Below are 14770 nucleotides of genomic sequence, written 5' to 3'. Positions count from 1 at the left end.
GGTCAACCATTCTTGCTTGACTTAAAAATATAAGAGCACCAATATACTGAATGAAAATTAGTAGATTACTGTAGGAATGGTAATAAAATTTATTACTGATAATAAATAAATAAAAATTGTATATAAGAGTAATGCTATAGTCACAAACTATTTTATACTATTTTATAATATTTTTACAAAATGTTGATGTGACCAGCTTCTTATTGATTTTCATCTAGACCCACTATTAATATCACTTTTCATTTACCAATAATCATTCATCACATCGGTAGTTTGTAAGTTTTTTTTTTTGTAAAATAGTTAAATAATGCTAAAAATACAAACTATTTTAAATTTTTTTTACAAATTGCTGATGTGGTAAGTGATTACTAGTAAATGAAAAAGTGATATTAATAGTGGACCTAAATAAAAACCAATAAAAAGTTGGCCACATTAGTAGTTTGTAAAAATGTTGTAAAATAGTTTGTGACTATAGTATTACTCAAAATAATTTGTATCTTTAGCATTATTATATGTATAATATACCTATTACTATTCATATGTTAGGTAAAATTATAATTAATTGTTATATGCATTTTTCTCAAAAAAAAATTTTGTTATATGCATATAAAAGTTTGCATTTATTAGAAATATATTAATTGTAAAAATTATTACAACTATTAAGAAATAATTATTATAGTCCCTTTTAAGAGAAATAACTATTTCTAAATTTTAAGAATAGCAATCACTAGGGAATAACTCTTTTCTCTAATAAAGATGTAATCAAATAACCAAATAGTTATTGCTTATAAATAACTATTCTATTACAAAATCTATTACATTATGTCAAATATATCATAAATGCATCGATTCTTAAATTTTTATGTGCAAATTATGATGTATTTCTAAAAGCTTATCTCAAATGAAATATATGTGCATTTTACCTGAACATTTTGATATACAGTGTATTTTTTATTATTATTTATTTTTACAATCGATGTACAGTGTACTTACAAAAGTGTTTATGACTAATTTTGTTTTATCATATTTTTAATGGACCTCCAAACCCAAAAGGTTTAAAAGGACGAGATTGCACTACATGGCCCACTAAGGCCACAAATGCTTAAGTACTCATTGGACCCTTACAGAATTTGATCATTCAAGCAAACAAAAGGCCGTATCCATGTAGTCAAAAGCCCACTTTTCTTAAACTCTAGTAACGAGCCGGATCCATGTAGTCAAAAGCCCACTTTTCTTAAACTCTAGTAACGAGCCGGGTGGTGGTCCAGCAGGTAGGTAGGGAGGACAAATTACTGTTTCACAGACTTAAGGTATACCTCACACTTCACACAGTGTCAACATTTTTCAAACCCAAGTATCTGCTATTGTCAAAAATGCCCACACTTTACACATGATGTAAAAAAAATGTGGATATTGTTAAATGTAAAACAGTCAAAAGCCCTTTTAAGAAGGGACATAAATTATTAATGTGACACTCATACATCTTGATACTTGTATGTTTTCTCTCTCTTTGGCATGATTTGATGTTGTTTTATCATGCTCTGATACCAACATGTTATTTTTTTTTAAAGGTGTCAAACGATAAATTAACCATCACCATAAAATACAATATTTAACATAGTTCAACAAACTTGATACCTATCAATGATTTAATATTAATTCGGGTTGAACTATTGATTTATGTAATTGGTGAATTACAACCACAATTCACAAATCTTTCAAATCTGATCACAAATATAAACTAATTCAAATCTTCAATACATCCAAAGGAGGCTCAACCATTTCCCTTTCCAAATCAATTTTGAAGAAGCCTGCATGAGAGGCACAAGAAACAGCAAAGAGAGCAGCTATACGTGCATGCTTAATTTCCACAACATGATTCTGATCTATACTTTTCAATGTACAGCTGCTCCATTGAAGTGGAAAATAAATAAATACTTTTGAAAAATGTGTACCCTTCCCATATTTTGTGGTATAAATTTAAATTTGTATATGTCTAAAATTTATTTTTTATGTAAAATAAACCTGGAACGGTATAGAAGTATGTACCCATTCTAATATAAAAAAAAGGAATGTATGGATAGAGTATTGGAAACATTGATAAATAGTTATAGACTTCAAAGCACTAGAAGACTAAAATCCAATTCAATATTTTCATTAAGAAGAGAGATTCCTTTTATCACTCTAACTAAGATGGGAGGAGATACCTTTTATCTTATCTTTAGGCTATGCTTTTCCACGTAGAAACAGAAAAAATTGCTAGCTAGCACATGTTTGAGCACTCATGGACACAGGAAACATAACATTATATAATAAATATTCAAACCTTTGTACACATAGAAGTGGGGTTGAGAGAGAGTGTGGAAAAGTATATGAAATTGTTCTTTCCATCTTCTTTTAAGTACGTAGCAATCAATGAATTTTCTAATGCTTTGCAGAGCTTGACCCATATATTGTTGTCTTTTGGAGAAAAGAAGGTGATGTTCCTTTCTAAAGCATATTTTGTCTTTCAAGTCACTCATCACCAAGAGTATCTTTCCACCTTTTTTTTTCAATGAAATTAATAAAAAAAAAAAAAAAAAAAAAAAAAAAGCTTCATGAATATGACATTATTGCTTCTTCTCAAGCATCTCTAAACTCACTTTCATAAAGGGGAAAAAAATTTACCAAAAAAGGGAAAAAAAAATTACTAGATATGCATGAATATACCAACTATTTGGTTGGAACCCACTTCTACAGAAAGTGAGAGAAAGAGAGGAGTATGGCTCTTTATCATTGGAATTTCAATCATATTATTCTAGTATGATCCTTCTTTAGAATACTGTACAGAGACAAATGCATGAGAGGTAATGATGCAAAAATCCAAGATGCAAACCCATTTCTCTTAAGGAACATAATCCATTATGAGTTAAAGTTGTCCTTAGATCCTTTGCATGTGAAATTTAATGATTTGGCTGAGATATGGTGGTGCAGGTTTTTTTATAATAATTTTTTTAAAATATTGTATTAATCTAAACCCTGAACTTTTCAAATTTAGTTTAGGGGGTTTGATTTTCTAGTTTGGTTGGGAGTTTAAATTTATACAATTTGAAATTTTCAGATTTTATTTGAAACTTAACAAAATTATATGGTTAACTTGTAACAATTTCAAAAAGTATCTTTAAAGTATGAGTAAGATATAAATACAGTACTTAGATGCTGTTTTTAGGTTTCCCTCTTAAGATTCTGCCATATGAATTTTTTCTCATGAGATGAAAGTATATTTTTTAGTTAAGTAACCACACAGCAGAATTTAAGAGAAGAATTTAAGGAACAACACCTAAAATACTGTACTTAAGTTTTGTCCTTAAAGTATAATTAATTAGCACCTCCAATTATTTCAAAAAAAGAAGTTTCTGGGTCAAATCCTCCTCTCACTCTCTCTCTCCCTAACTATAGAATTATGAAAAAAAACAAAAAAAAAAAAAAAAAAAAAAAAAAAAGTGAGTTATAGTTCGCATTATTAAGTGGCAGCAACATTATGAAGGGAATAGGATCACTATAAAGGGAATAGTCACCATGATAATTGATAAGTACACCATACCAATTAGGCATATAGTATGTGGTATGTTCTGTTGTCAGATACTTTGAGAAAGTTGATGTTTTATATGCAAAACCATGAGCATGATGTTTGTGTGTGTCTGCAATGATAAGTGAAGGCCTTGAAGATACTAAAACCGAGGACTTTTAAGACCAAGTCTCTGGTATATCATTTCCCCATAACCAATTTTCATCTATCAATTATTTGACAAGACATTGAAGATTAAAATGCAGATGCTTACTCTTCAAAGCAGACAAGGATCAAACATGAAAACAACGAGGTATATGACAATGATACTCTAGCGTGACTATTTGTTGTCTGCAATCTGCATGTGAAAAATGTACGTACTTTCTTTTAGCCAGTGTTACTGTTTTAGGATTAAAATTTTGGGTCTTATTCAGCCCCTTATTCAATCTGTTTTGTACTTAACACACACAAAAGGAAAGGAGGAGTTGGTGTTTGGTGTCACTGTTATGCTTATAAGCAGGAGAAGAAGGGAGAGCTTATTATAACACTATTAGGTTTTCATATGAGTGTCAATTTAGTTCCTATTTTTAATCAGCTTTGAGCAATTAATCCCTATACTTTATTTGTGATAAATTAAATCTTCCAATTAATATGTTCAATTAAAGATTAACAAATTTAATCGTGCAATGTACACATGGTTCTACCACGTCATTTATAATTTTAAAAATTACATGATTACTATATCATGTGCTTAAATGTTTTTTTTTTAATGAAAAAAATGAACATATTTAATTTGTCACAAATCTAAAGATTAGAGAGTTAATTATTCAAATCAAAAGTATAATAACTATGTTGACACTCACTTGAGTCTAATTGACACTGACATGCTTAAATCTGTTAGTTTTAATGAAAAATTATTAACATATTTGATTTGTCACAAATCTAAAGATTAGAGAGTTAATTATGCAAATAAAAAGTCTAATAACTAAATTGACACTTGCATCAAAGTTAAAAAGGTGGTGTTTGTAAAACTTTCAAAATTTAAAAGCAGCACTTTCTCCCTACTTATTTTGAATTCACATAATAACAAGAACTAAATCTATTTTGTAATTTTCAGCAATATATTAATATATAATTCAATCAGACATATATGTTTTTGTCCTCTATATATGTACTAAAATATTCTTCACCTGCAACCATAATTTATTGCACCCATAACGTGGAACGCTTGAAGCTAAAAATTGAGTGAATGTAGCTCTGCTCGATCTGCAACTTTATCATTTTTAAAATTTTAAAGCAAGGAACTTTCATGTAGCTTCAGTCAGCAAACCATTTGAATAAACTTTATTAAGCTGAAGACAATTTTTATTTCCTTTCTGCAAGAATCTGATCAAAATCTCTACTTGATGTAACGTATGATATTCTTGTTTATTGATGGTTCCTCTTGCTCATAACCCACATGCAATACATTTAGATTTGTGCCAATATAAGACAAAGGGTCTCTCTTTCTTCACTTGTTGATGCAAAAGTGCAAGCAGTGGGTCACATGGAAATTTGAGATATATCATGTGATGTAATGCATAACACGTCCACTGCAAATTCTGAACTCTGAGGAAGTCGGTCATATTAATTTGGAATAGAATCTTCCTCATTATTTTAATCTCTTCCTTTGGACCTTAGGATTCTAAGCATTGTATGCTGAAACAAAGGTCTCCTATAGGGAGGACCAGTCAATCATTGTGTAACACATGCAAAAGGCAAAGGGTGTGTTTGGATCCACCATGGTAATTAAAGAAGTGAAATCAGATGTGGCTTTCATATGATTTTGGTGCACTTTCCCTAAAATGTAAGAGAAAAAAGGGGGAAAAGAGCACATATTATCTTATTAAAAGTTAAGTCTGTCTTACCATCCGAGTGATTTGAGTCTTTGAAGATGTATAGAGTGGAAGTTATAATTTTCAATCTATGTAATGATACTTAATTACTGATTGGGAATAGAAAATGGTTACAAAATTTTGGATAATAAATTTCCTTTCCAAGCCAAAATCCAATTACAATGTTATAACAAATGTTTAAATTTTTATTTTGCCTTATGGTTTCATAGTGATCCTATTATAATCGACTTTTTCATAACTTTTAAAAGTATTGATAGTTTAAATTCAATTGTACCCTGTACAATGTAATGATATGAAAACTTCTTAGTTTATCAAAAAAAAAAAATGAAAACTTCTTAAAATTTTCTATTGACCAAACAAATATACATATATGCAAAAAGTAATACAACATAAAGTGGTGTTGCAAGCTTTTGGCATAAGAGGACTAGCATTTGGTTTTTCAAAAGCCTAAATAGAGTCCCGAGGCACCAAATCACCTTTAAATGTCCCTCACCCTTAAATGCAATGTTGCGCTGGTTGATTGGGTCTGTGGTTTCAAGCTTTGAACCCCAACTTTCCCCTCCTCCCCCCAACAAAACTATCTACTTATCTAAAAAAAAAGTTTTGATCACACCAATTGATAAATATTTTAGCCTTTTGAATTTACAAGCATATTGTAATGGAGACTTTATTTTGCTCTTCGTTTAGCACAGGGCTTCAACCTCTCTTCACCTCTTAAAGTAATGTTTATGAGGCTTTCTTTTTAAGTGTTATAAGTAGGGTTTCAATAAAACACCAAAATCTAATAAAAAAACAAGTTTACGTAAAACAAGGTCTATAAATCTCAATCGATTGATAATCAATCAAGTTTTAGTTGAAATTTAGTGCTTCTTGGATTCAACATTCTTGTGTCAACTCTAAACGGTTATTTCTGACTCATTTAAAAAAATTCAAACTAAGTCAAAGTTGTCTATATTTTGAAGGCTCGAATATTTGCTTTCTAATGAAACAAGTTTCACTCATTTTGATACAAAAGATGTGGGCAAAAGAAAATCTATTCTCATCTTTAAGTAATTTTTTTACCAAGACTTAACCCACTTTTACAATGAAAATATTACACCAATAAATTAAAATTTTCCCTCATAAATTCATTTTGGTGCAAAAATATGGGCAAAAGAGTATCAACTCCCCATCTTGAACATATCAAAACTTTATCTTCTTTAAAAAATTTATAACCCAGACTCAACCAACTTATACAATGAATAAGTTATACCGATAAACGTAATTTTTATAAGCAATGTCATTGAATGAGTTAAATACTAAAAAAATTAACATATATTTTCAAACAACTTGCAATCACATCTTCCAAACTTTGGTTTTGTTTGATTTTTATGTTTAAAAATACAATTAAACTTAACATGCCATACAAACAAACACATGGTGTTACAGGTGACCAATTTTATGCAAGGTATTGACACAGGATTCTATTTGCCTCAGCAGTTCTATTATGGTAAATAAATGTGAACCTTGTCAACAATGTATTGTTAGCAACACAAGATCTTGCCACGTCAATCAGAATAGGTACCATACCAAACTATACATTCAAGACATTTCAAACTCAAATTTTCTCCTTTAGTATGAGGGGTGTGTATAACCTATTATGCCTAAGTCGCCCAAATCAATAGTAGGTACAACAACTTTCACATATATAAAGAAGAGATATCAAGAGAAGGGACTTAGCTGATATCTCCTAATATTTTTAATGAAAACATTCGTGATTCACACACAACCACCTAAGTATCCAATATACTGAGAGAGAGAGAGAGAGAGAGAGAGAGAGCCTCATATTACTTAGGGTTCGATTAATGTGTGCTCTAAAGACACATATTAATAAATTCATTTTTGAAAAATTTTTATTAGGAATTAAAAAATTTGTCAAAACTTTTTCAATTTCCTATAAATTTTTTTTCAAAATTAGTTTACTACTGTGTACCCTTAGGGTACACATTAATAAAATCCTATTAATTAAGGTTAATGTCATGGGGGCCATTTGCGACATTCCCACAACAAGGGAATCTAATGGGGTCGTGCATGAGACCAATTTTTTTTCCTCTCATAGAGGGAGGCAGCTTTGAGAATTGAAATCCGCACTCCTTTGGCCAAGAGTGACAGCAATGAGAATTAGAAAATGATTTTTCATTTTAAAAGTAGTCTTTTACCAGAGGATAAAATACTATTTTTTTTGCCCTGTGACAGGAAGGAAAAACTTTCCTAGACCCTTTAAGTCACGGGAGTGCCTTGGAATGTGTACAATGCTATGAAATAAATGAATAAAGAGGTCAGAGCTCAGAAATGAGGGAAGGCTAGGAATGTTCCAACTAACATACATAAAATACATCTATATTCTTTTCCTCTTTTTGAGTAAAATATATCTTTTTTTTTTTAATAGGAGTAAAATATATCTATATGACTATATGCAGACATAAGGGAAAGGTTATAAAGAGAGAATTCTCATGTGCTTGCCTTTGTGTCTCACTGTTAACCAACCTTATGGATCAATTGGTGAGGGCAATATACTGTGGTATAAGCTGTGAAGATTTAGATTATAATACCGTTTACATCCTTTAATGTGAATTGCAAATTTTGAAAGTTGATGGACCAATTTAAAACCAACCCTAAACTTAGAGGGTATAAATTACATTTTAACTAGGATTTATCATTGTTTAGAAGTTCATAGTTACATTAACTAGAGGGTTTTGCCTTGATTGAATTAAATACAATTGAAATGACACCTAATATTAATCCCTGGTTTGGGAAGCACAACTATATTGACTAACACATTTACTATGTCAAAAATTAAACTCTATAAGTTAACTTGAATACCCATCAAAAAAAAAAAAAAAAAAAGTTAACTTGAATAGATGAGAATCAAAAATTTTTTAATAAGATGATTGAACAGTGTTAATTATAACAAACAACCCAAGCTCATTGGATTATCTCAGTCAATTTCAAGTATATTATATAATCTTAGTTCGGGTTCCTTGTCACATGATTCGATCTGTTCGCAAGTCAAGTTACATGACTCTACGAGTTCCTGCTTGAAAAGGCCACACACTATGTCTTGCATTTCTTATTCTTCCTTCCCTGTTGTCACTCACTATCACTAACATATGTCTTGCATGCTCTATGAATTGTAACCCTACCTATAGGGCAAGTAATTTGATTATATAACACATGTTGTAACCATAGGACTAGTCTACTATATGCATACCATTTAATGGATTTGTTGTAATATGCAAAGTTTAATACTAAATATTTAGTAATTTAGTAATTTCTATTGTACATATAAGGTCAATCCATGTTGATCTTTTGTTCTCTCTCTCAAATAGAAAGAAACCTTTCTAAATTGCATACACCAAACATATATATATATATTTTGTTCATGTGATTTCTCAAAATTAATAAGTGCATTCATTGTAAGATATCCCAATGTTGACTCAATCTTGCTAGAGAAATAATGTTTAGGATTCCTTTTCTGATTATTTAATTAGGTAAATGATCAAAATTTGATTTCTGTTGACGTAGCTTCTAATAATTAAGCTTTCCTTACCATAGGCAAAATATAGGCATGTGAATGTCCTATTTAGTTTGTTTAATTGGATCTTTAATCTAAAATTGGCATGGAACTTAAGCTCTTGTACAACCATTCTATTCCTACATTGATTCTAATCAATTACAAACTATAGTATGTTGTACTTGCAATAAATCAAAGACATAAACTTTTCCCTTACAATTAATTAATGTATTAATTAAATTTAAAAAAGAAAAAAAAAAAGGCAGGAAAGTCAGTGCGTCCAACATATTGAAATGGACGGTGTAATTGGTGAAATCGCGGGCCTATATGCATCAAGTGTTAAAATATATGGATCACATTAATTAATTTTATGTCATCATGAGCTTTCAAGTTCCATTTCTAGATAAGAATGATGTCCCTCCTAGAAAGAAATAAAAATCTAACAATGTCTTCACATTATTATCCTAGGAAATTGCAAGACTTGGCTTCTTTATGTTTGGAACAAAAATATAAGCATTTAAAAAATATATATAAATCTTTAATTTGAGTCTCTACCGTTTATTTTAATCCTTTTCCCCTTGAACATAGGGAAGAGCCTTCTTGATTTTTGGTCAAGGATAGTGGCAAAAATATAAGACATCAAGATTATTGTACGGGTTTTGAAAGTAATATTTACTGTATAAAACTCTTATTTGTATTAGATTTGAAAGAAGTGGTTGGTAAACCATTTTAATTTTTTCAGAAAGACTGAATTCTAAACATTAATTTTTTTTTTTTTTTAAATTTAAGGAAGAGGAAATAATTTTTTTTTTTTTTTTTAATTTAAGGAAGAGGAAAAAGACAGTGATAAGCATATCTATTTTCTACTCAAGCATCAAGGATTCATGGTAGTTCAATTGGGGTGAAATTGTCAATACATTAAAGGGCACTACATAGTCAGAAAAGTGGAGTGCCCATATAAGATCAACTATTAGAAAGAAGAAGAAAAAATGAGGGGAGGGCGGGGGGAATAAACAAATGTAAAAGCTTAACAGACATCCACATACATCTCTACTGTCAAATGCAGTCAAGGGAACAATCAATGGCTAATTAATAGCTCATAGGATCTTATTACATATAGTAATTCTAGAAATAAAAAAATGAAATAGTTTACTGACATGCCCATCTGCTTTTTAAAGGTAAAAAACCAGAGAGCACAGGGATTAACTTTTATTTTAGTGACATGGTCATATGTTTTTGTTTGCTAAAGTTAGAAAATTATTTATGTGAGAGAGAGAGAGAGAGAGAGAGAGAGAGAGAGCTTTAAACATGTTGCGGGATTGGAGTGAATGAATAAAGAGTCATTGTAAAGACATGTGGTAGAAGAAGAAGCATAGTAGTCTGGTGGTAATGGCTTTCACAATGGAGAGGTGTGAAGAGATGGTGTTCTCAGTGGAGTCTCAAAAGACAGTGCCAGCGCCATTTCTGACAAAGACATACCAACTGGTTGATGACCCTCGCACTGATCACATTGTGTCTTGGGGTGAAGATGAAACCACCTTTGTTGTGTGGAGGCCTCCTGAGTTTGCTAGAGATCTCCTACCAAACTACTTCAAGCACAACAACTTTTCAAGCTTTGTTAGGCAGCTTAATACCTATGTGAGAATACGACACTAATCTCTCTCTCTCTCTCTCACACACACACACACACACAAGTCTCTGGTTAACCTGGTCACTTGATTTTGACACCATGAAAAAGTCTTTTTCAATGGGTGACTTTCAAATCACGTTAATTGAGATAAGTAAGCTGGATGGTGCTTTTTTCCCTTTCTTTTTTTTTCAGTTCAATTGGTATAAATACCTATACACCAAACACACACATACAGTTTTATTTATCGATTATATTTGTCTCTATAAACTATACCTGTAATCAGTTTCTGTGAACTGTTTGTGTTTGATGAGTTGGTTTATATCAGTTTGGATACATTCTAGTGTGTTTCTCACTTGCTTTAGCCTTTGATGACAAGTGAACGTCAGAAGTACATTTACAATATATATTCCTTTGGATAGTTTAAAGACTAGTAGTATCAATTTCAAGAGTGAGAGAGTCAAATCATTGATGGCTTTACTTTATAAACTGTAGTCCTATGACCATTGTTCTACCCTTTAGAAACCTTAGAGAAAAATTGAAGTGTGTTTTTTTTTTTTGGGAAAGACATGAGATCACCCAAGTGGAGATTTTAATTAGTGTGCAAAATGCAAAACATCTCTCAAAATAAAAATTTTGTATCCCCCTTTTAGTGTTGTACTTTATATTCCATTAGCAATAGTACATCACATCATAGAAGAAACAAAATTTAAAATAGAATAAATGAATAAAGAATTAGATATAAAATATGTTATGATTGGTGAAACATAAAATGAAATATCAAGAATGTAATAGAGGATTATTCATTCCATTTCCATCTCAATGAATATTCCATCATAATTTTTCAATGGGTGTCTACATACTTCTAATATATAAATATAGACAAAACTTTCCCTCTCTTCTCATTCTTGTTAATGGCTATACTTTCAGGGTTTTAAAAAGATTGTTTCAGACCGATGGGAATTTGCAAACGAGTACTTCAGAAAAGGTGCAAAGCACTTATTATCCGAGATCCACAGGAGGAAAACCCCTCAGCACCATCACCAACAGTACTACCATGACCAACCACACCAATTTTTCCAACCAGATGATAATGCAGCTTGGTTTGACTCTCCATTGCCATCTCCAAAACCCAATACCGATATCCTTACGGCTCTCACAGAAGATAATCAGCGACTGAGGAGAAAAAACTTCATGCTATTGTCAGAACTAGCTCACATGAAGAATCTCTACAATGACATTATCTACTTCATTCAAAACCATGTAAAACCTGTACCTTTAGACCAAAGAAACAGTCACGCTATTCCCAAGCTCATAGAGTTGGATTCTTTATGTGAGGCTCAAAATGTTGTGGGTGTTCATGGGGCTAAAGGCTGCAACTTGGGTAATAAGTCTTTGGTGACTTCAACTGAGGATACAAACAGTACTGTCAAGCTGTTTGGAGTCCCTCTTAGTGGCAAGAAGAGATTGCATTCTGAAGAATTGAAATTTGGGGTCTCTAATGTTTAAACTGTTGGTAGGCTCCAGTTGTTTTGGCTGAGATTTATTAGCAGAAATGTTATGTACAGTTGAGAGCTCAAGTTCAGCTGAGCTAATTAAGCTACTTCATGATTCAGTAGCAATTCTTGGAATGAGCAAGTTTGGCTTTTCCTCTACATTTTTTCCTAGGAAAAAATTAAATTAAAGACTATGAAACCTCACCAAAAATTACTAATATGCAATGCCATCTTTCATTTTTTTTTCTTTACCCTGAGCATAAGCTGTTATCTATATTGTTAGCAGATTAGGTACTATTGTAAAGAAGTAATCCTGAAAATAAAGAGAGATAGAGAAGTTAAAAAAAGAAACACGTAACCGATAGTAGTCTGCTATATGATATATTTATTAGATCATTCACAGTAAAATAGTTCCATCTTTACTATATTGAATTGTACATTATAATGAATTCATTGAGGGTTATATAAAGAGATCAGCTCTAAGCTTAACCAGAAAGACTAAACCGTATAATACAATTTAATGTATAGTACAAATACCGCAATACAATAATTCAAGTGATATAGACAAGTACATTGGACTTACACGAAAATCTACACTTTTATTTCATCTTGCTTAAAACAATGTCAGTTCTAGACCCAGGTTTAAGGCTCCACCTATCCGAAAATTTTATAAAAGGTCACAAACTCAAAGCCCTCCATAACTTAAACAAAGGGGCGCCAAAATTGTACAAAATAGTCCTAAAAGTCTATGCAGATAATTGATTTTGTTTTTTTTAAGAAAATCATATACATACATACATACATACATATATATATATATATAGGTTTTGCATTTTTTTTCTCCCATCTCCAAAAGTGCCCAAAGTATTGAGTTATAGAGATCCAACCCAATTGAAATTCTAAAAAAAAAAAATAATAAGGTTATGCCTTTATCGAATAATTAATGATAGTCTTGAAATTCTAAAAAAAAAAAAAAAAAAAAAAAGGTTATGCCTTTATTAAATAATTAATGATAGTCAATTTTACTAACTTGTAAAAGATATATTAACAAAATCTAAATACAAAAACTTAATTAATAATTTGCATATCAAAAAACACAAAGAACGATTTTGTAACCACACACATATATAATACAATAAAATATATCGTCTTAGGCTTCAAAATTTATTAAGGCAGCTGTAGCTTAATTTAAGGACAAATTTTATGATTTTTTTTTAAAAAAAATTGTAGTCCTATTTATGTTTGAATAATGAGGCATTAAGAACCTCTTATGTTATTTTTAATTTTATTTTGAATTAAAAAAAATTATTTGAATTCATTTTTTTTATATATAATTCAATTATTATAATAAATAAGGAGGGGAGATTCAAACCATGGTTCTCCTCTTATAATGACCAAATAATATCTTTAAATTACAAGACTCTTAATAATTTTGATTTATAAAAATGAAAATACATGTAGCCATAAACCTAAAACCAAATACTAGAGTACTATGATATATTGTCTATTCAATTAAACAAACCAAAGAGGTGACTGCGAATGAAATCTATAAACTTAAAATATGGCATCGTTTTCATAACTGCTTCCAAGTGTTCCTAGGCAAGGTGGAGCCAAGGCCCCCTTTACATAGAATTTCTAATTAATCATTAATTATACCAAATTATCCATAAGGAAAAATTAATAGAGTCGTTAATTTGTAACAGATGGTCAGAAAAGGGAGTCATGATTTTCTTTAACCAAAATGTTCTACTGTAGGAATCTGAAGCTTTGCAGTATTCGTATTTCGTAATATAGATTGTGTTTAAAATACCATAGCCATACATAATCTTTGTAAGCTTCTTCTTTCTTTGTTTAATTTTTCCACCCCCTTAATTTTTATTAGTATCCCATATAAAAAATTGTGCTGATGAGACCAGATCTTATGAAATAGTTTAAATTTCTCATTTTTCACCTATTGGGGCTAATTAGAATTAATTACTTCTCAATGTGCTTTTCTTTTTTTCTTTTTCTTTTTTTGTTTCTTTGTGTCCCTCACTTTCAATTCCAACAACAATTTAAACACTAACCACTACGGCTAATCATTTTTCTTTACTAACAAACTAACTAATTAGGCACTCAGCAATCTAGGTGATAAAGCAAACATTGCTTTCTTTACTTTTCAGCCAGAATTCTAGGGAAACAAACAGATCATAAGTGGGCAAAAAATAATGAATTCGAGAATATCCAGAGGGTGTAAGTGGAGAGGATATTGAGCAATCATTTCATGCATTGAGTTTGGCGTTTTCATCATGTGGAATCTAATTTTATTTTTACTTTCTGTTTTCTCTGAAAAGAAGAAAAGAAGCCATGGAAAAAGGGGGGAAAAGAGTAGCCAATTAAGCAAGCAAAGTGAGAAAAAGAAGATTTTTGATGAAAATTGCTTTGGGATTGTAATATAATGCACCTTTTTTTGTGCCTCGAGTTTGTTTCCCATCTTCTTATGTAAGTTATTAATGTTTTTATTTTATTTTATTTCTATTATTATTTTTTAATGCTCATAATATAGGTGCAACTTCAACACAAAGAATTAGCAGTAAAGTAAATTTTCCCTCAAGCATGTTGGGCCATTTTGTGCGGGGCCTGAGTCGGTGCAACCAAACTATGAATGGATTT

At 30.7% G+C, this 14770-nt stretch overlaps 1 protein-coding gene across 1 annotated transcript; it reads left to right on the top strand.

Annotated features, from left to right (window-relative positions):
- The first annotated feature begins 10199 nt into the window (after nt 1-10199).
- On the top strand, nt 10200-12277 carry LOC112012980 (heat stress transcription factor B-4b). The gene is made up of 2 exons (XM_024045354.2): nt 10200-10633; nt 11553-12277. Exons 1-2 carry the CDS (start codon nt 10385-10387, stop codon nt 12129-12131), a joined length of 828 nt encoding a protein of 275 aa, XP_023901122.1. The 5' UTR covers nt 10200-10384; the 3' UTR covers nt 12132-12277.
- Nucleotides 12278-14770: the final 2493 nt, after the last annotated feature.

Source organism: Quercus suber, unplaced genomic scaffold (genome assembly GCF_002906115.3).
Source record: "Quercus suber isolate HL8 unplaced genomic scaffold, Cork oak 2.0 scaffold_441, whole genome shotgun sequence".
Taxonomy (NCBI): Eukaryota; Viridiplantae; Streptophyta; class Magnoliopsida; order Fagales; family Fagaceae; genus Quercus; species Quercus suber.
The sequence above is the reverse complement of the archived record's forward strand: the minus strand, read 5'-3'. Positions and strand labels throughout refer to the sequence as shown.

Coding starts and splice junctions, on each gene's coding strand:
- LOC112012980 (XM_024045354.2), top strand. CDS start 10,385: ATGGCTTTCACAATGGAGAGGTGTGAAGAGATGGTGTTCTCAGTGGAG. Junction 10,634..11,552: donor TTAGGCAGCTTAATACCTAT/GTGAGAATACGA, acceptor CTATACTTTCAG/GGTTTTAAAAAGATTGTTTC.